Source organism: Felis catus, chromosome B2 (genome assembly GCF_018350175.1).
Source record: "Felis catus isolate Fca126 chromosome B2, F.catus_Fca126_mat1.0, whole genome shotgun sequence".
NCBI classification, from domain to species: domain Eukaryota; kingdom Metazoa; phylum Chordata; class Mammalia; order Carnivora; family Felidae; genus Felis; species Felis catus.
In genome coordinates, this window is record NC_058372.1 from 121826530 (window position 1) to 121846960 (window position 20431).

Sequence of the window (20431 nt, forward strand, 5' to 3'; positions counted from 1 at the left end):
AAATACTGTCAAAATAACAACACTTAATTTGCTTTTCTCGAGTTTTGGAATGCCATGAAGGAATAATTTTAAGCATTAAAAACAAACCATTGAGAAAGAAACTCTCCAAATAGGCGTAAACAACTATTCTATTAAGATCTCAACTTAATTTTTATCTCTTCATGATGAAAATATCCAAACTTTTTTTTAGGAGATTTATAAAAATCATCATCTCTGGATTCTCCATTTTTTAAACCTTATTTTTTAGTGAATACTATGTTCTAAGATATATTAGATTATAATTTAATTATGACCTTACCTTTACAGCATTATTCTACTAAACATAATTCAATGAACTTCAGCTTGGCTGCATTTATATTCATCTAGCACAGGTGATATTACTAATTTAAAAAACAAACAAATAGCTTTGAGAAGCTCACAAAGGAGTGTGGAGATTCAGAAATGTAAGATTAGAGGTGGAGGCAGTACTATGTGAAGCTGAAAAAGAAGGAAAGGGAGGGAGGGAGAACAAGGAGGAGGGGGAAGAAGTTAGGAAGGAAGGAAGGAAGGAAGGAAGGAAGGAAGGAAGGAAGGAAGGAAGGAAGGAAGGAAGGAAGGGGAGAAGGCAGAAAGTTGTTTCTCTCTGAGGGAATTCATAATTTCATTCTGGAAAAGACAGCCAAAATTAATTATAATTTAAGGAAGAATAGGCCCATTTCTAACACATGCCAGGTATGATATAATTATGTCCGGAAACAGGAGAAAAACAGATTTAGTTCCATTTGTGAGGAATAACACAGAGCTGAATGGACACAGACTCCAGGCAATACCATTTCTGATGTGCTTCAATCCAACTCTAAGCCAAGGAAAAGAGCAAGGAAATCCGTAAATTGTAAACTCATACACCGATATTTTAGGGCTATCACAATTCAGAGCAATGCAAGACTTCTAATACCATTTCCTATCTTGGAGCAATCAGATGAGCACTTTTACAACCTCCCATCATCAAATTTGTATCCAAGCATCTACCCAGTTTCCACCTACTGGCCTATCAGATGGGATGAAAAATCCCTTCTTTTAAGGCCAGCTCCTCCACTAGTATTCAGGATTACATCCCCTCTCACTTTTTCAAGGACTTGAGGGCAGCAATGACCACCTCTGTGGTACAGTACCCACTTTTCCATCACTGCTGAATTATTCCAATCAGCAAATAAATATGCTTTGATGTTGTCCACTGACGACTCCTCCTCAGCTCCTGTTTCTCTGCTTCCCAGTCAAAATTTATGGACTTCTGTCCTCAACTCACTTCAATTGTGCGTTTGTCTCTGCCACTTACTGAAACAGTTTCCATCAAGGTAACCAAAGGACACCATCCAGCCAAATACAATCCTCAATGTTCTATCCTCATTTTGCTCATTCTCTCAGTCACACGTGATAGCTTAGCACCTCTCTTCCTTGGAATACTCTCCTCTAGGCTTCTCTGACATACGCTTCTCCTAGACCCGTGCCTCAGATCTTTAGCTACCTCTCCCCAGGAGATCTTATCCAATCTCACAGCTTAAATAAATGTAACTTAGCCCTAACTTCTTCCCTGAACTCAAGACTCAGAAGTCCAAACACCTACCACACAACTACGTCCACATCCAAAACTCTGCTCCTAAAATCTGCTCCCTCCACGCCAGCATTCCTCACCTCATTCAAAGCTCTACTAGCATCCGTACAATTGCCGCAAGCAGCAAGACAGAAGCCATCTTTCCTCTTTCCTTCACTTACACCACATCCAATCCATCGCTGAGCTGTGTTGAATCTGCTTCCAAAACATATTGCAAATCTGTCCACTGCCTGCAAATTCATTATCGCCACTGTGAAATTAATTAAACAGGAGGCGATGAGTCTCAGGCAGCTCTAATGCTATGGCGCCTGGCCTTACAGGCTATGGAAGCAAAGCCCAATCTAAGCCCGTAAATACCTCCAGGTTACAAAGTTGAAACCTAAGGACAACCAATCACAAATGGCCAACTAGGCTTTAAACTATCATCAATCTCTAATTTCCTTGCTTTGCTTCAGCCTTTTCTGTATATAAAGTCTTTCCTCAGTTCCTGCCAGTGGAGCACTTCTAACCATGTCCAGTTTGACGCTGTGCCATTCAAATCAATTTTTGCTCAAATAAACTCTAAAAAATTTTAATAGGTGTCAGTTTATCTTTTAACACCATCCTTAGTCCAGGTACCATCTCCTCATGGACAACCATGAAAGTCAGCTAACTGATCTGCTTGAAGACTTACTCCCTTTAAAATCTATTCTCACATTCTCCCCAGCTTAATACCTCCACCACAGCTTCTCTGATTAAAACAACACCTAACTCCTTACTGAAGGTTTAGCAGAATATGTTACCCTCAAATATGCCTCTTTGGCATAAGGATTATTTTCAGAAACTGCAGACACAGGAAAAGCTCTGAAAACAGGTAGAGAAGCTACCCTTCAATGAGGGAAATGTACTTAAAAAATTTTTTTTAATGTCTCTTTATTTTTGAGAGAGAGAGAGAGAGAGAGAGAGAGAGACAGACAGAGACAGACAGAGACAGAGCATGAGTGGGGGAGGAGTAGAGAGAGAGGGAGTCACAGAATCCAAAGCAGGGTCCAGGTTCTGAGCTGTCAGCACAGAGCCCAATGCGGGACTCAAACCCACACACCGTGAGATCATGACCTGGGCCAAAGTCAGATGCTTAACCGAATGAGCCATCCAGGTGCCCCAGGAAATGTACTTTAAAAAGGAGGCCTTTACTAGGAAGAGAGCTATGCCCAGAGAGACCTTTGTCACTGGAGGGACTTCACTACGTGGCAGGGCAGGCTTTGTTCGCCTAACAGTTCCTCCTCTCACTTTCCTGGGAATGGCTGCCTTCCCACTTGGGAGCCCTCTATCCCTATCGCTCCCTTTCCTACACTAAGGATGGTTTATAAAAGCCTCAACTGCCTGCAGCTTTGTAGTCTCATATTTTTGTGGGGCTCCCATATGTGCATAATTAGATTTTTTTCTTTTATTAATCTTTCTTATGTCAACTTAACCATCAGACCTAGAAGGACAGAGCCTAGGAGAGAAGGGAAATTATTCCTCCCCTGCATTACCATGCTTACAGGCATTTTAAAGGCATGCATGGTCTCCTGATCACCTCTCCAACCTCGTCACGAAACACCGTTTCTCCTTACTTGCTCATGATTACTACTTACACACAGTGCTCTTCTTTCTGCCAGTTATATTTCCAGATGAAGATTTTCCAGGACAGGACTAGCTCCTTGTCAAATGTTTCTCTCAGAGAGGCCTTTTATGAACACACTTTGAGGGCAGCTGTCCCCCACTCCCCCGGCATTCTCTGTCTCAGGGATCTACTTTTATTGTTACATCACTTATTGTCTGAAATTACCTTGTTTCCTTTTTTTACTGTTTATCTTCCTATGACAAAATGTGCCTATTCACTGTTCTAACCCAAGCACACATGTGCGTGTGTGTGCGCACGCACACACACACACACACACACACACACACACACACAATACTTACTAAAGCATGTTAATGGAAAAAAGGAATGAATCTTCAACAACATAAAAATTCGGCTGGGATTTAAGGAAGAAAAAACTTAGATACCTGGCAAAATTTACTACCCTGGTTGCAACAAATGAGAAACTGCAGAAATATACTTTGCTTTTAAGACTAAGGACTTTTGACAATGGCGCCCAAACCACTCAATGGGGCACGAACAGCCTTTTCAACAACTGGTGCAGAGACAACCAGGTGGCCACATGCAATGGGATAAAGTTATAGCTCCACATAGCATTATACACATAAAAAAAGAGAAGATAATCACAGACTAAGTGTTAGAGTTAAAAATATTAAAATCTTAAAAAGAGGTACATCTTTGATGTGTCAGGTTAGGCAATGGTTTATTAGATATGATACCAAAAGCAAAGTGACAAAAGAAAAAATAGATAAACTGAACTTCACAAGAATTAAGACCTTTTTGCTTTAAAGGCCATCATCAAGAAAGTGGAAAGACAACTCACAAAGTGGGATAAAACATATGCAAATCATCTATCTGATAAGAGATTTGTATCCAGAACTCTTAAAAAGTGCACATTAAAAAGACAATTTTTTTTTAAATGGGCAAAGGATTTGACCAGACACTTCTCTAAGCAAGATATACAAATGGCACATCAAACATGCTCAATGTCATTAGTCATTAGGGAAATGCAAATCAAAAGCCACAACGAGATACCACTTCTCACCAACTAGGACAGCTATCCTAAGAAAGACAGAAAATAACAAGTGTTGGTAAGAATGAGGAGAAACTGGAACCCTTACACATTCCTGGTGGGAATATAAAATGGCACAGCCACTTTGGAAAAGTGTTAAATATAAAATTTCCTCAAAATGTTAAATATAGAATTACCACACAGGATTCTAAAATGGTGCAGCCACTTTGGGTAAGTTTAGTAGTTGTGCAAAATGTTAAATGCAGAGTTATCACATCACCCAACAATTCCACTCCTATATGTCTCAAGAAATGAAAACATACACCTAAACAAAAACTGGTACACACATGATTGGAGTAGCATTATTCATAATAGCCCCCAAATGGAAACAATCCAAAAGTCTATAAACTGATGAATGGGTAAACAAAATGTAATGTATCTGTGCAACAGAATCTTATTTGGCAATAAAAAGTAGTATGGATAACATGCTACAAATGGAGGAACTGTGAAAACATTATTCTAAGTGAAAGAAGCCAGTTATAAATGACCACATATTCTTTGATTCAATTGATATAAAATGTTCAGAACAGGCAAACCTATAGAGACAGAAGGTATATTAGTGGTGGCCAGGAGTTTGTGTGTGTGTGTATGTGCATATACCTATAGAAATAATGACTGCTAAGAGAAACACGATTTCTTTTTGGAGGCAATAAAAAAGTTTGAAAATCAGGTAATAGTGATGCTTGCACAGCCTGTGAGTAAGGTAAAACCCAGTAACTGTATACTTCAAAAGGGCAAATTATGATGGTATGTGAATTACCTCTCAGTAAAACTTACCAAAAAAGAATAACTAGAGACAATAGTAAGGTTAATCTTTCCAAATACTTAATTTCCAAATATATCATCATATTTTCAATGAGCATTTATTTTACTTCTGTGAAATACTTGGGGTACAAAGATGAATATAACGATCCTTCATCTGCAGAGAGGTTCCAGATTAGCAGATGACAGTTTCCTCAACCTTTGGCAAATATGTACAGATCACCTGACTTTTGGTCATTCAGAGAGCTTTACAAAAGAAGCGTATATTAAAAAAAAAAAAAAGGGGGGGGGGGCGGCGCCTGGGTGGCTCAGTTGGTTAAGTGTCCGACTTCGGCTCAGGTCATGATCTCACGGTCCGTGAGTTTGAGCCCCGCGTCGGGCTCTGTGCTGACAGTTCAGAGTCTGGAGCCTGCTTCAGATTCTGTGTCTCCCTCTCTCTCTGACCCTCCCCTGTTCATGCTCTGTCTCTCTCTGTCTCAAAAATAAATAAAATATTTTTTAAAAAATTTTTTAAACAGAAGAAGCGTATATATATTTATTTGTTAAAGAGAAAAAGCTCTGAATTGCTAGCCAGAAAATTATTTTTTACTTTGGTTTTATATACTATGTACACTTAAGAAGAGGTAGTAATCTTGGAGCTACAATCACTATAGTAATCACCGCTATCAGGAGCAAGTTTCCTGAATATCTGCAGCCCAAGTCAGAATATAGCTTGTTGTCTTCTTCCCTTCATCTTCCTTCCCCTTGTCTATATTCCATATCCTGTTGACTTGCGATAATTAGGTAAAAAAGTGATGGGTCCTCACTGATACTGGACAGTTCAGCGATGGGGTAAGTATAATGTTTTCTCACATGTTTCCTCTATAAGATGCCTCATGTGAAAAGAAGCAATAGCCTAGGACCTACTTCTGTATTCCAAGTGCCTGCCACATGGTAGTATATGTTTACCGAATAAAAAAATACTTCCACTGCACTGATATGACACAAAGCAGTGTTTGAACATACCAACACCATGCTAATTCCCTTCTGAATGTCTCACCCTTTTACTCTGTGATAGATATAATTACATTTGATAAATCAATGAACGTCTAATTATTCAACTGAATTTGGGGAGTGGACAGAGGAGAGGGAAAGACAAACATATGGTGCCATTCCAACTCTTTTAAATTAAAATTTATTTTCTTGACAATGGAGTTAAGAGATTGCATATAAAATAGCTTTGCTTGTAAAAAGAAGAAAGCTGCTGTGTTGGAAGCATCTTAGATACAATTTGGTTGAAACTGTTTAATAATCAAAAGGTATGCTACTATTTTTCCACTAACTTTGGGGTCTTGAGCAAATCACTTGACTTCAATAAGCCTCAGCTTCCTCCTTTCTAAAATTGGAGTAACAATAATATCTAATTTGCCTGTCAGGATTGCTATGCAGCTAAATGGAAAAAGAAGTGTGAGACACTGGTATAAGTAAATGATCAAGAGCATTATAAGCACACAGTGTATCACTGTTATTTATGCGCAGCTTGCATGCGTTTCACGGCTTATACAGTTTACTCAGCATACATCCACTGGAACTGTACCGGTGTCTCTTACCTATTAAGTATCGTATAATATTTTTCTCAGAGGATCAAATGACCTTGCTGGCCCTTTACTGAAAGTACATTCCAATTACTTAATATTCTTAAATCTTCGAAAATATGAAGGTATTTGTTAAAGTCTCAGATTCCTGTATATAATTCTTTGATAGATTTGAGCTCAAATAAGGAAAATACACACCTGACTAGCTTTTGTAAAAGTTCTAGTAAAAACTCCGAATGGTACATTTCAATTCTCTGGTACATCACAATGAAAGCTCTGGTCTTAAAGTTATCTTCCTCCTGATAAAAACTGCTTACCTTTGCAGTACAGGCTCGTATCACCTCCTAAAAGAAATACAATACAAGTAAGGAAATATTCATAATTTTATTTTAATAAAATTATCAACTCTTTTCAACACATTCTGATATTAATCCTTTAATAACCAAAATCAACATCTGGGAGAGCCTCTTTGTCTATCACCCTGTAGCTGTCACTCTGCATTGTTTCCAATGAGCTGGAAAGAGTGTGAAATAAAAAAAGAGACTCAGTGAGTTCTTGGTAAATCTAACCTGCTGAAACAAAAGGCATGGAGAGCCCACGCACATCTGCCTCCAGAAAACTGTGTGGCCTCAATAAACTTCATAAACAAACCTAGTAATAATAAACTTGTAAATTCTACACCAGAGCCCTAACATGTCTCAAAGACGCACCCATAATTAATTATTGTATATAATTATCTCTACAAATAACAATGCTCATAAATATAACATCCATATTAATAATTTACTTCTGAGGAAATCTAGTAACAAACACTACTAAATGGCAAAGTATGTTATCAGTATTGAAGGAGCTACAGAAAGGAACCACCTACAATTCATGGGACAAGGGAAGAAAAAGATCGGTTTTGACAAAGAAACTAGTAAAAGTCAACATTATAATAAATGATTTGAAAATGTGCTGCTATGGAGACACAAAAAATATCCAAGTCCAATTAAGGTCAGCCAGCATGTATCATCAGACAAGAGAAACTGAGAAAAATGCTAACGATGAATATGGAGTTTAGGAAAAAAGAGAACTAAAAGAGGAGTATCAATTTTTTATCCAGAAATTTCTAAGGGAAAGAGACTATGTCTGAAGGGTATTAGTAATTCGATCACTAAAAGGAGAAAATGACACTGCCGGAGCATGAGATTCTGTCTGGACTGAATCTCAGTTCCAGCACTTGCCAACTGTGTGACACTGGTGATATTGCTTGAGCTCTGTAAGCCTCAACTTCAGTTTCCGTAAAATGGGGATAATACTAGCACTCACACTATAGGATGGTTTCGAGGATTAAATACAATGAACAAGTAAAGCACAGGAATTCATGATGTTAGTCATCATTCATAATTAAATAGATGTTAGTTATCATCAATCATTATTAGGTGAAATGTCCCAAAAGGTAGAGAAAACTAACCTTTTTGCAAAGCTGGCATAAAACATTTTTAAATCTATCTAATCCCTACTCCTATGACTCTGCTTATAATCAACTCTGTCATCATTAGCCTGGGCTTCAGATTAATTTTTAGAAGTGAGAGTGGTCTTGAGTGTTCAGGCAGCTAGAAAGGTATACCTTTCCCTATAAGTAAGTTTTTTAACTTCATAAATCAACTTTTTGTAAGTCTGATTACTCCCAGTAGGTACCCCAGGTTCTGAGCAAGTTTGGATGCACTGATAAGATCAAATTTTAAAAACAGCGTGACTTTTGGCAATGCTCTTAACATACTGTCTACCTAAGAGATCTATCTGGGCTGCAGTATGCCTTTCAGGTATTGCTGTAGCTGCAAATACAGTCAACTCTGTTAAAGGAAAGAGGAAAGAGCTAAATGACTAAATGGTAAGGCTATGGAGAACAGAGAATTATCTATTTTTGTTTCCTTTATTCATTAATGAGTAAACACCTGCTGAACTGGATTGGTTATGCAATTCACACACACACACACACACACACACACACATATCATACCCTAAGCTTGCACTATATTTTATTTAAAAAATTCCTACTGTGGTTACAAAGAAAGAAGTATCTCTAGTAATATAGTCCTCATAATATAGAAGTAATCAAGTCTTCCCTATTACACTTCTCTATAGAAGACCACTGTTAGAGTCTTCAATGGACTAAAAACCTAACAAGAAAAAATTGAGCTCTACCAAAATAAATTACAAGAAACAAGAAAAAGGATTTGTGACAAAAGGTAACAATCCAGTCAATGCTTGCAAAATATAAAAATAGAGCTGCCAAGGGAATAAAGAGGACATTTTGTTTTAATTCCCATACATACTATCTACATTCCAAAAGAAAATATATTGCAGATGACATTTGAAAGAGTTCGGTGCATTCTCTCAACATGGGAAAAACAGGGTTTTTCAAAAACCACAGCCATTATACACAAAGTTTTCATTTCTAAAGGCAGCCTTGGTCTACCTCAATCCCAATGCAAACAGATACTCTAATTTAAAAGAAATAAATAAATAAGAGAAAGAAATTTTTCTCTTATAATACATTATCAATCTACTTCCCCTTGCTTTTGATTTCATATCTTAAAAAATATTTTTCTGATTTTTCCTTTATATCTATTTTCTTTTGTTCTTATGTCCTTTCATTTATCTGAAGATGACAGCTATATAAGATGACAAAAGAAAAGCTACAAGGCTAAGGTAATTCCAGCACGTTAAGTTTTATAGTGGAAAGATCAACAGATTGTAGGAAACTTGTTTTTTTATTGATCAGTGAGTTAGTTGCTCATATCTGTGAAGACATTTTGCCATGTAAGATTTTACACAAGGGACACTTTTTTCCCTAGTGAAGAAACATTTTTCTCTAGTTTTTAAAACTCCATTTATCTATTTATACTTCCTTTTAAAATCTGGAACATCATACATTATTCAATTAAACTGGTAAAATACACAGAATTACAACTTTGAAATAAATTTATTAATTTACAGTACATATTCTAAAATTTATACTGATAAAAATAAAAATATTTCCCTTATATTCCAATGAAACCTGCATTCTGGTATAACTGAAACTCCAATTTTCTAAAGAAAGAAAAGTAGAGAGGAAGTAAGTATAGTCATAACTAAAGGTGTCTCAATATAGTTCCTCATATGTTTGGGTTAAAACTGGTGAAGATTCCTATCAATGGAGGAGAGAAAGGGATTATATTTATTAAGTGCCAGGCACTGTGCCAAAAGGTGACAACACGACAAGGAACAAGTCTGCACAGTCCCTGTCTTCAAGGAGCTCAAGGCTAATTCTAACTAAAGGAACTATTATGTTCAAAGAGCATTAAGCATTTTTAAGGATATCTAAGCTTCCCAATACATTTTATTAGTTATCTTTGAGAAAGTTAATGTAATAATTTATAATGAACAGAATAAAAAGCACTCTATTTTTAATTAAGCATCCTCCTCCTCATTTTCATGACCTATTTTCCAGTTTTATGGCCAGTCCTGATTTTGACAGCACTTTTCTTGTAGTGAGATAACAGTCCTTTTAAATATGCTTCAGGAACATCTGTATCTATTCTTTTTGGAAGTTCCTGCTTATTTATTTTATCCATTTCTTTGTTCAAGTCTTTTTTCTTTATTATTTAAGCTTTGGCATGTTAAGGAGGTTGTACCTTTAACATATTTTACATGAATAATTTCCCAGGTTGGTGCGCCTTTTGTGTTCGTGTGTGTTGTACATATGCACACACATACGCACTTCCATTTTTAAATAGCAAAAGAGATCTTGGGCTGGTCTTTACAGAAATATCAAGTCGGGAAAGCATGATAGTTTATCTATCCCATATCAGTCTGTTTACTGCAGTGGGTGATGTTAGAACAAATACCAGAAGGCAACCAAAAAAGCATTAGAAAACCTATTTTTAAGTAACCTACTTACTTTTTTGAATTAATACTTATTGGCATGGCAATGTAAAATAGAATCAAAATGGTTTTAAAATTTCCAACTTCTCAACTGCATAAAATCATCAGACATACTGTGACAGAATCGAGTCTCTGTTTCACTTGCTGCATCTTCATTGAAGAATTGTCAGCGTGGACGTAGTCATCTATCTGAAAAGAGCCTTGATGAGGCAGTTTAGGACAGGTGCATAAAGCATCTTGACTTTGGTGTATTCCAGGTAACGGAAATGTCCCATTGTAGCGTTTGAACATTTCACCCTCTTGCTGGGCAACTGAAAAAATACATCCATAATTAGTTAAAGTCATCATAGCAAAAGCACAATGAAATAATTAAGCCATGAGACTGTAGCATTAAACCAACGATCAGAAACTACATAATACATTTTAAAAACTGGGTGATAATAAGACAACATGACTGGCAAAATGTGAAATTGTGGAATTATTCAGTAATATAAAAGCATGAAAAAGGAAAAATAATAATTTCACAGATGATTTATGTCAGGCAGTATTATAAATCAGCCTTGAAGGCCATGTCATCTCTTGGTGTGGTAAAAAACATGTTGGAATGGGAACCTAACTTTAAATTTTTTTTTATGTTTTATTTATTTTTGAGACAGAGAGAGACAGAGCATGAGCAGGGGAGGGGCAGAGAGAGAGCGAGACACAGAATCCAAAGCAGGCTCCAGGTTCTGAGCTGTCAGCACAGAGCCCGACACGGGGCTCAAACTCACAAATCACGAGATCATGACCTGAGCCGAAGTCGGACACCTAACCAACTGAGCCACCCAGGCACCCCGGAACCTAACTTTAAATATATGTATACAGAAAACGTAATATAAAAAATCAAAGGCATTAGGGAGCCTGGGTGGCTCAGTCGGTGGAGTGGCCAACTTCAGGTCATGATCTCGCGGTCCGTGAGTTTGAGCTCCACGTCAGGCTCTGTGCTGACAGCTCGGAGCCTGGAGCCTGCTTCAGATTCTGTTTCTCCCTCTCTCTCTCTGCCCCTCTCCCACTCATATTGTCTCTCTTGCTCTCAAAAATAAACATAAAAAATATTTAAAAAAATCAAAGGCATAATAGAATAGAATTAAAGGAAAGGGAAGAACAATAAAAATAATTATTTGCAAACCCATCTCCCTAAAACAACTCTTTTCGTATTTCTATACCCCTCTTAATCTTTATACATATGGACACTTTACACAAGATACCATAATGTGAATAAAATTTAATTTTCTTCAATTTAATTACAAACATTTTTCGTATTTTTATAACTATGTAGTTACCACTTTTAAATGCTTTACAACATCTCATCCAATGAAGCACTATTATTTATTTATGCATTCTCCTATTACTAAATATTTACAATGTTTTGTTTTCCCTCATTACAGACCATGTATGAACAAGTACTTTTCATAGTTCAAATTATTTCTTGAAATAATTCTTTCTTTGTATTTAATTCCCCAGACTGGAATAGATGGCCAAAAGAGTGAATGTTTTTGATGATGACGACGACGACAAGGACAACAGCATGAATACTGTACTTTATGGTGTTTAGAATGCGTTTATATACACTATCTCATTTGATCATTTAAAATAAAGGAATCTAAAAATTTGTAAGTACCTGTTTGTATATACAAAGGAGAAAAGTATACAGTAATCACTTAAAAAGTATTTCCTTAATTATATAATTTTTAATAGAAGGACTTTCTAAACATAACATGAGAAGAAAGTGATACAATCAAGATTCATAACAGGGAATCAATCAATAGACCAGCCTCCAGGGTTTCTGTGGACTATTGAAGTTACATATAGAAATATGAATGTGTAAATGTTTATGGAAATCAGATCCGTAACTTTTATCAGATTATTTGTCAAAGGACTGCATGAGTCAGAAAATGTTAAGAATTGTCAACATAAAAGATGGACAGATTTTTCTATGTGAACATTTAAAGAGTCTCTGTTAAAATGAAAAAAATAAGGCTATCATAATAAAAATAAAAAAGCATAGGAAAGGTAAGAGAATTCCATCTCTGGCCAAAATAAGAGTAAAAGGGACCGGATTTTTCCTCCTGCTTGGAACTACCAAAACGTAGATAGAATGTATAAAAGGAAGAAGTGAAATTGTCTTTATAAACAGAATCGTCTATCCAGAGCTAAGATGATGGTAAGGCAAGTGAAGCAGTACAAAGGAAATTTATGGAGGTTCTCACTCTCAGGTCCTGGCCCCAAATTTGTGTAAAAAATCTGACTGGAATCTAAAAACATAAGTCATTAGAACTAACAATCAACTTTAGACAAGATCAGCATTATTTCTATAGACAAGTAACAAAGAGTCAGAAATTTAAATTTAAAAAATATATATCATTTAGAATGATATAAAAAACATGACATATTTTGGGAAGCATCTGATGATAGATGGGAAAGACATGTACACTGAAAACTACAAAAACAGTGCCGAGATAAAACTGAAGAAGAACCTAAATAAAGAGATAGATTATGTTCATGGTTTGAATAATCAATACTGTCAAAATGCCAATTCTCCCCAAATGATCTGTGTAATCTCACTCAAAATCCAGCAGGTCCCTTTTGGGGAAATTGTCAAATTCTAAACTTCAAATGGAAATACAAAGGATCTAGAAGAGTCAAAACAAGCTGAAAAAAAAAAGGGGGGAGTTATACAACTTGACTTCAAGTCTTATTATAAAGTGTAGTAATCAAGACACTTTGTTTTTGGCACAAAGATAAACAAATAGATAAGAGAACAGAATAGAGCTCAGCATGTACGGACATGGTGTAAAGCCGGTTCTTTTGAATAAATAGTGCTAGAACAAATGGATATTCATATGTGAGCAAATGAACTTTGATACATACTTCACACCATGTACAGAAAATAACTCAAAATGAATCTAAAACCTAAAACCGTAAGACTTCTCTAGAGAACACACAGGAGGATACTTTTGTGAGCTTGCATTAGGCAAAGATTCTTAGATACAAAACCGAAACTCCATATAAAACAAAAATTGGTAATTTAGAACGTCATCAAAATTGCAAACACTTGTTCTTCAACACTGTTAAGAAGAGAATTAGAAGACAAAGACTGGGAGAAATATTTGCAAATCATGTATCTAATAGAGCACCACTTTTATGGAGAAAACCTAACACTTAAAACTTCATAGTCAGAAAATAAGCTAACTAAAAAACGGGCAAAAGACATGAACAGACACTTCACTGAAGAAGATAAATGGAAGGCAAATATGTACATGAAAAGGTGGCTCAACAACATTAGTCATTAAAGATAAGCAAATTAAAACCAGCATGAAATAGCACTGCACATCAGTACCAGAGAGGGCTAAAATTAGAAAGACTGACTACTTCAAATTTAGCAAGGGTATGGAGATACTGAAATACACACTACTGGGAGAAAGGTTAAATGGCATAACCACTTTAAAAACAGTCTGGCAGCTTCTTACGTTAAACAGACATCTGCAATTAGATGCAGTCTTCCTACTCTTAGGAATTTACTCAGGAGAAATGAAAGCATGTGTTCAGACAAAGACTTGTAGATGAATGTTCATAGCAGCTTTATTTCTAATAGCTAAAAACTGGGTACAACCCCCATTTCCATCAACAGACAGGCTGTGATATATCATAAAATGAAACAATACTCATTGTAAGGATGAAGGATAAACTATTAATAAAAGCTAAAATAGAGATAAATCTCAAAGTAATTATGGGTGAAAGAAGTCAGACAAAAAAGAGTACATGGTATAAACAGTCTCACTTATACATAATTCTACAAAATGGAAATTAACTCATAGTGATTGCCATAGGGAAGGATGTGGTAGGGAGAAATTTCAAAGAAGCACAAAGTAACTTAGAAATGATGGATATGTTCATTATCTTGATTGAGATGATGGTTTCACACATGTTTAAATATGTTTAGATTTATCAAAATGTACATTTTAAATATATGCAGTTTACTGTATTTCAATGTACCTTAATAATGTTGCTCATACAAAAAAAAGCAAATGACAAACTAGTGATAAAAGGGGTTAATATTCTTAACATGCAAAGAGTCCCCATAAAATGAATTAAAAATAAATAATCTATCAGAAAATGGGCAAAGGACCACCACAGAAAATTTCACAAAAGAATAACTATGTGGCCAATAAAAGAAATATTCAGCCTCACCAGTAAGAAGGAATAACGGAAAAAAAGGCAAATTAGAAAATGATGTTTTTTGTTTGTTTGTTTGTTTGTTTTTGGCCTGTTTAACTGACTCACTGTACCTCAAGATCCTTTTTCCTAAGAAGCAAAATGGAGTAGCCAGGCAAGTACTGAAGTCATGTTTACAATACTGAAAAACTATGTAACAGTGGAATTGTACAATAATATTTTAAATAAATTATGGTGTATTTGTTTAATGAAAGGGAATTCAGCAACTAAAATTATGTACAGAAGTACAGCTGCCATGATGAAATATTACTAACATGTTAATTGCAGGAAAAATAGTTTATAAAGCAATATAATGGATATACAGAAGAATAATCACGTGGTTTTGTTTTGTTTTGTTTTGTTTTGTCACCGGTCTTGGGGTTTCATCAACCATGAATCTGAGATAGCACATATAAAAAATTTTAGGGCCTTGACCACTGTATTCATGCCCTACTTCATTTACACACTCTAAATACAGCACACACTCTTTAACGGGTGCTCTCTTTCTGCAGACCTTAATGATGAAAGGACCAGGGAACAATACTGAGGGAGAAGACCTGCTTAGAACCTACCATCCCAGAGGATGCTCCTTCCTCAATACCCAACTACTGTTTGCAGATGGAAGCGTAGCTGCTTCTATGCTTAGATTTTCATGGGTCTGCCCACTACTTTTCTGTACACGTTCTGAACTTCCCTTCCTAACACTGAAAATTTACTCTCAAATATTCAGATTGTTTAAAGAACAACAGAAACTTTGAGGAGGTGAAAGAAAAGTGCTCTTGAAATTGGAAACTGAAGGCTTAACACTAGTAGATGAGCCAGGGATGAATGAATCAACAGATAAAAATAATGTTTCACCATCTTTGCCTTATTTGCTTTTCAAAACTGTTCTTTTAACATTTCATTGTTTTGTTGTTGTTGTTGTTGTTGTTGTTGTTGTTGTTGAGTGGAAAGTAGAGCTGGACTTAAAGTATTTAATGGCATTTTCTGATTTCTCTGTTTTTCTGTACTTGGTAGCTACCTAATAAGCCCACCACGATTTAACTTGAAGCTATGAGTGATCGAGCACAGAAGCACATAAATGCTGATATAAGCAACAGTTATGCAGGATAGCAGGATTTTGATATTTATCTTATTCTTCTTGCCAAACTGTATTTCCTAAGTATTATGCTACACTAAGTATTATGTATCATATTTTCTTTAAAAAAGGAATTTTTTAACAAGTAAAAATAACAAAAAGCATTGCCTGTTTATTTTTGGTGGTATAAAGATGCCTTTCCAAAAAGATTACAATGGCCTACACAGATGCAGGTAACAAAAATAAAGCCCAAACAATTATGAATATTTGTTTCTGTTGTCTAAGGAGAGTTTTCTATGCAAAAGACATTTGACTGGGTTTCCAGGAGTCACACGGACATCATACTTTATATTTAACACTTCTAGTGCTGTGAAGGCAGTCATAAAAACAGAAGTCTGCAGAAATATTCAAAGACCTAGTTTCTCAGATACTAGAAACAGAAGCTACTTTACAAGTCTTTGCATTCTCCCCTCCCTCACCCTCCACAAATACATACACCTATTTGTATAGCGCTGTACAGATTATTTCACTGTAAAATAGGTCATAATGGAAGCTTTCTGAAATTCCCTTGAGCTCTACGCTTCTAACATTTCAAAGGTTTCTAAACCATTTTCACATAGGCCATGATTGGAGTACAATGTTGCAATTAAATACCTGTATTTCTTCACTTAGTCATTTTCTCTTCTTTGGCTAATTTAACTTTGTACACTTAAAACTAACTTAACCTGAGAAAACTCAAAATTGTAAGTCTCATCTCCATCCTTCCACCACTTTTTTAGGAGTGCATGAGAGCAGGCTCTGGGAATGCAAAGACACAGGCCCGTCTTGGGGCTTGGATCTCTTGGAGGTCAACAAATAAGTACTACTGTGTGCTCAGTCGTGTAGCAGAGGGACCCACAAGGTGCTAAGAACACAGAGGTGGCAACTACATTTGCTTAAAGGAATGATATACCCATCAAATTACTTATAAACCTGCCTACAATTGGCTATAATTGGGGATTTTAAATTTTACGCACTTAAATTCATAAAATGTTTTCATAACTGATAATCAAATTTTGATTTATACAAGTTCAGTGCTGTTGTGTACGTTCTGACCTTAAACAATTATAAAAAATAACGTGGTTTTCTCAGGAGATTTTTATCTTTATAGGAGGAAGAACAGAGGAAATAAGATATTTTAATCCAGAGCCTTTTGCATTCAGAGTGAATACATGTTTGTTATTATTAAAACCTATATTTACTTATGTTATTGACTTTATAATAAAGTGCACCTAAAAAAACAAAATATTTTTTCTCTTATATTACATTAAGATTTCCTTTTGGTTCAACACTTAATTCCTTTGCTCAAGACCTATTATTTTACACAGCTCTGTTAATGGGTATAGTCATTTTACAGGATACCTAATTTCTTTACTTATAGATGAACGATTTCTAAATATAGTATTACTGTAAGCTGGCAGGTCTGCTTTTCTAGTTTCCCAGCATTCAGCAGTTATGCAGCACCCTCCTTCTCTTCCTCTAACATCTGCAATGTGTAGGGAATTCCTGTGGTCTGAGTGTTTGTGTCCTCCTGAAATTCTCATGTTGAAGTTCTAATGCCCAAAGTGCTGGTACTTGGAGGTGGGGCCTTTGCGAGGTGAGCCCTCATGAATGGGATTAGTGGCCTTATAAAAGAGGTCTCAGAGAGTTCCCTCACCCCTTCTATCACATGAGGTCACAGCTAGAAGATCCTGTCTATGAACCAGAAAGTAAGCTCTCACTAGACATCGAGTCTGCTAGGCCTTGATCTTGGGGCTTCCCAGCATTCAGAATTGTGAGAAATAAATTTCTGTTGTTTACAAAGCCATGTAGTCTCTGGTATTTTGTTGTAGCAGTCTAAATGGGCCAGGACAAGAATGTTTAAGGGCTTATAATGGTTTTTTTAATTGTACTTTACTGGGCCCGACTTGTTCCTGCTTCAGCTAATCTTTTTTTTTTTTTTTTATATGAAATTTATTGACAAATTGGTTTCCATACAACACCCAGTGCTCATCCCAAAAGGTGCCCTCCTCAATACCCATCACCCACCCTCTCCTCCCTCCCACCCCCCATCAACCCTCAGTTTGTTCTCAGTTTTTAACAGTCTCTTATGCTTTGGTTCTCTCCCACTCTAACCTCTTTTTTTTTTTTTTCCTTCCCCTCCCCCATGGGTTCCTGTTAAGTTTCTCAGGATCCACATAAGAGTGAAACCATATGGTATCTGTCTTTCTCTGTATGGCTTATTTCACTTAGCATCACACTCAGCTAATCTTAAGAAACTGTATGGATGCACTAGAGAAGTTCTATTGAGTAACACTGATTCGAATAGCTTGGGTGTATTCAGGACCATTAGTAATTTTATATTTAATATTTAATATGTCAAAGAGAACTTATAAGTGTTACTAATGAAACTGTCCAGGGGCGCCTGGGTGGCTCAGTCAGTTGAGCATCCAACTTCGGCTCAGGTCATGATCTCACAGTTCGTGAGTTCGAGCCGCATATCGGGCTCTGTGCTGACAGCTCAGAGCCTGGAGCCTGCTTCAGATTCTGTGTCTCCCTCTCTCTGCCCCTAACCCACTCGCATTCTGTCTCTTGTGTCTCTCAAAAATAAACGTTAAAAAAAAAAAAAGAAACTGTCCAAAAAGCTATACAAGAAAGTGTAATAGATCCATGTCTCATAGCCAACCAAATAGGAGAGCATCTACCGACATGCAGCAAATCTGAACACCAAAATATAATAAACTATCTCCAGGTCCCCTGAAGTACATGCTATTGTCTTTCTGTTGATTTCCTATTCCATTATCCATCAATTTCCATATGTCATGCTATTCAACTAAAGTGTGTGATGTGTGTATCGCTATAGAAAATGGCTAGGATTTCTCTACTGAAGCCTGGTTCATGAATTCTTAATATACGAATGCTCTATACCATGCTTTATAGTTGCATTTTTGCCTTTGATAAAACACTAAGAGAGGTATTTGATAAAACAGGATAGATATTTTAATTTTACAGTGAAAAAAAAAAAACAGATACAAAAATGCTAAATTACTTGACCAGGGTCAAGCAGAAAGTGATGGCACTTTGTCTAGAATTCCAGTGAGCTCACTCCTACTCCAGCCTTTCCCACCACACTGCTATTTCACACTGTACTATTCTTCCTTCTTGATGCACTTTAAAAAGCACCAATGTAAACATAAAAAAAAATGTCCGAATGAGGAATTCACAGCTCTGGTTTATGCTCAAAGCTACTTTTTCATATGTCCTCAATCTATGAATGACACAACCAAATCAAAGTATCCATTTTGCACAGAATGTTAAAGTAGACACTTCAGGATACAACCAAGAAATAGGTAGTTTAAGCATATCTTCAAATATGGCATTTCTATCTCTTAATTCTACTAGGCTAACAATAGACACTTAAACTTGGACCTACCATCAGTTATATATGTTACTGCATAACCTTATCCAAGTATGAGAATTGTAATAACCGAGCTTGTTTTCAGGCATTCATCATTAGTACTTTAAGAACACTATTAAATTTATACAGACAACTATGCATATTAAATTTACCTCAGCTACATATTAGCTTGTTGCAAAAATATTACAAAATTAGTTACATTAAAATTTAATGCTACATAATAAAGATAATTCGTATTTTGGACTATACTGAGAATACAACTGCTTAATGCGTTGTAATTGTCCCCAACATTTGTAAAGGAATGAACTATTAATAATACTAAGTAACCAAAGTTCCTTTTAGTCTTAAGGGCTTTTTCGAAATATTAAAATTAAAAACAAACAACACACTTTATTACAGGAATATCTGGTTACCTTCTTAACTAAGTTACTTCATGAAACAGGAAATGCCAAGACTGAAGTAAGCAGACTGGCGTTTTAAAACTATGGGCTCTGGACTTAGCTGGGTAAACTTTAACATTTACCAAATGTGTGACCTGATGTAAATTACTTCATTCTCCCTGTGCCTCAGTTTCATCATATGCAAAATGAGGATAATAATAGCATCTACCTTGTGGGGTTTTGAGAGGACTATATGGGAAGATGTATGTAATATGCTCATAAGAGTAGGGGACACAGTCGGTTAAGCGTCTGACTTCGGCTCAGGCCATGATCTCATGATCCATGAGTTCAAGCCCTGCATCAGGCTCTCTGCTGTCAGCAAGGAGCCCGCTTCAGATCCTCTGTCCCCCTCTCTCTCTGCCCCTCCTCTGCTTGTACTCTCTGTCTCTCTCAAAATAAATAAATAAATACACTTAAAAAAAAAAAAAGAGTAGGGGACACAGTAAATGTTTGATAAATGATAGCTCCTACTACCACTATTATTATTATCCCCCAATTTACTCACTGATCATGCCTCTCATTCTATGTTTTTTATAAAATTTAAGGGAAAAATGCTATTCTATAGGATCTGTAATTCTCATTTCACACACTTATTGCACATCAGTAATATACCAGGTACTATGTTAGACATAAGGCATTGCAAACACCATGGACTTTTGGTCAATAAGCAACTTATATAACAAATTTT

The 20431-nt window shown here is 36.1% G+C and overlaps 1 protein-coding gene across 11 annotated transcripts in view; it reads right to left on the minus strand.

The window, feature by feature from the left end:
* The window catches only part of AHI1 (Abelson helper integration site 1), a 207419-nt gene that overhangs the window by 113834 nt on the left and 73154 nt on the right, over positions 1–20431 (minus strand). For 10 of the 11 annotated variants that reach the window (XM_045058091.1, XM_019831276.3, XM_045058094.1 and 7 more), the window contains 2 exons: positions 10650–10846; positions 6941–6967 (listed from right to left, as the gene is read on the minus strand). In XM_045058091.1, coding sequence (XP_044914026.1) covers positions 6941–6967; positions 10650–10846 — 224 coding nt within the window. The remainder of the gene's footprint in view (positions 1–6940; positions 6968–10649; positions 10847–20431) is intronic. The other variant, XM_045058092.1, reaches the window with a different exon arrangement.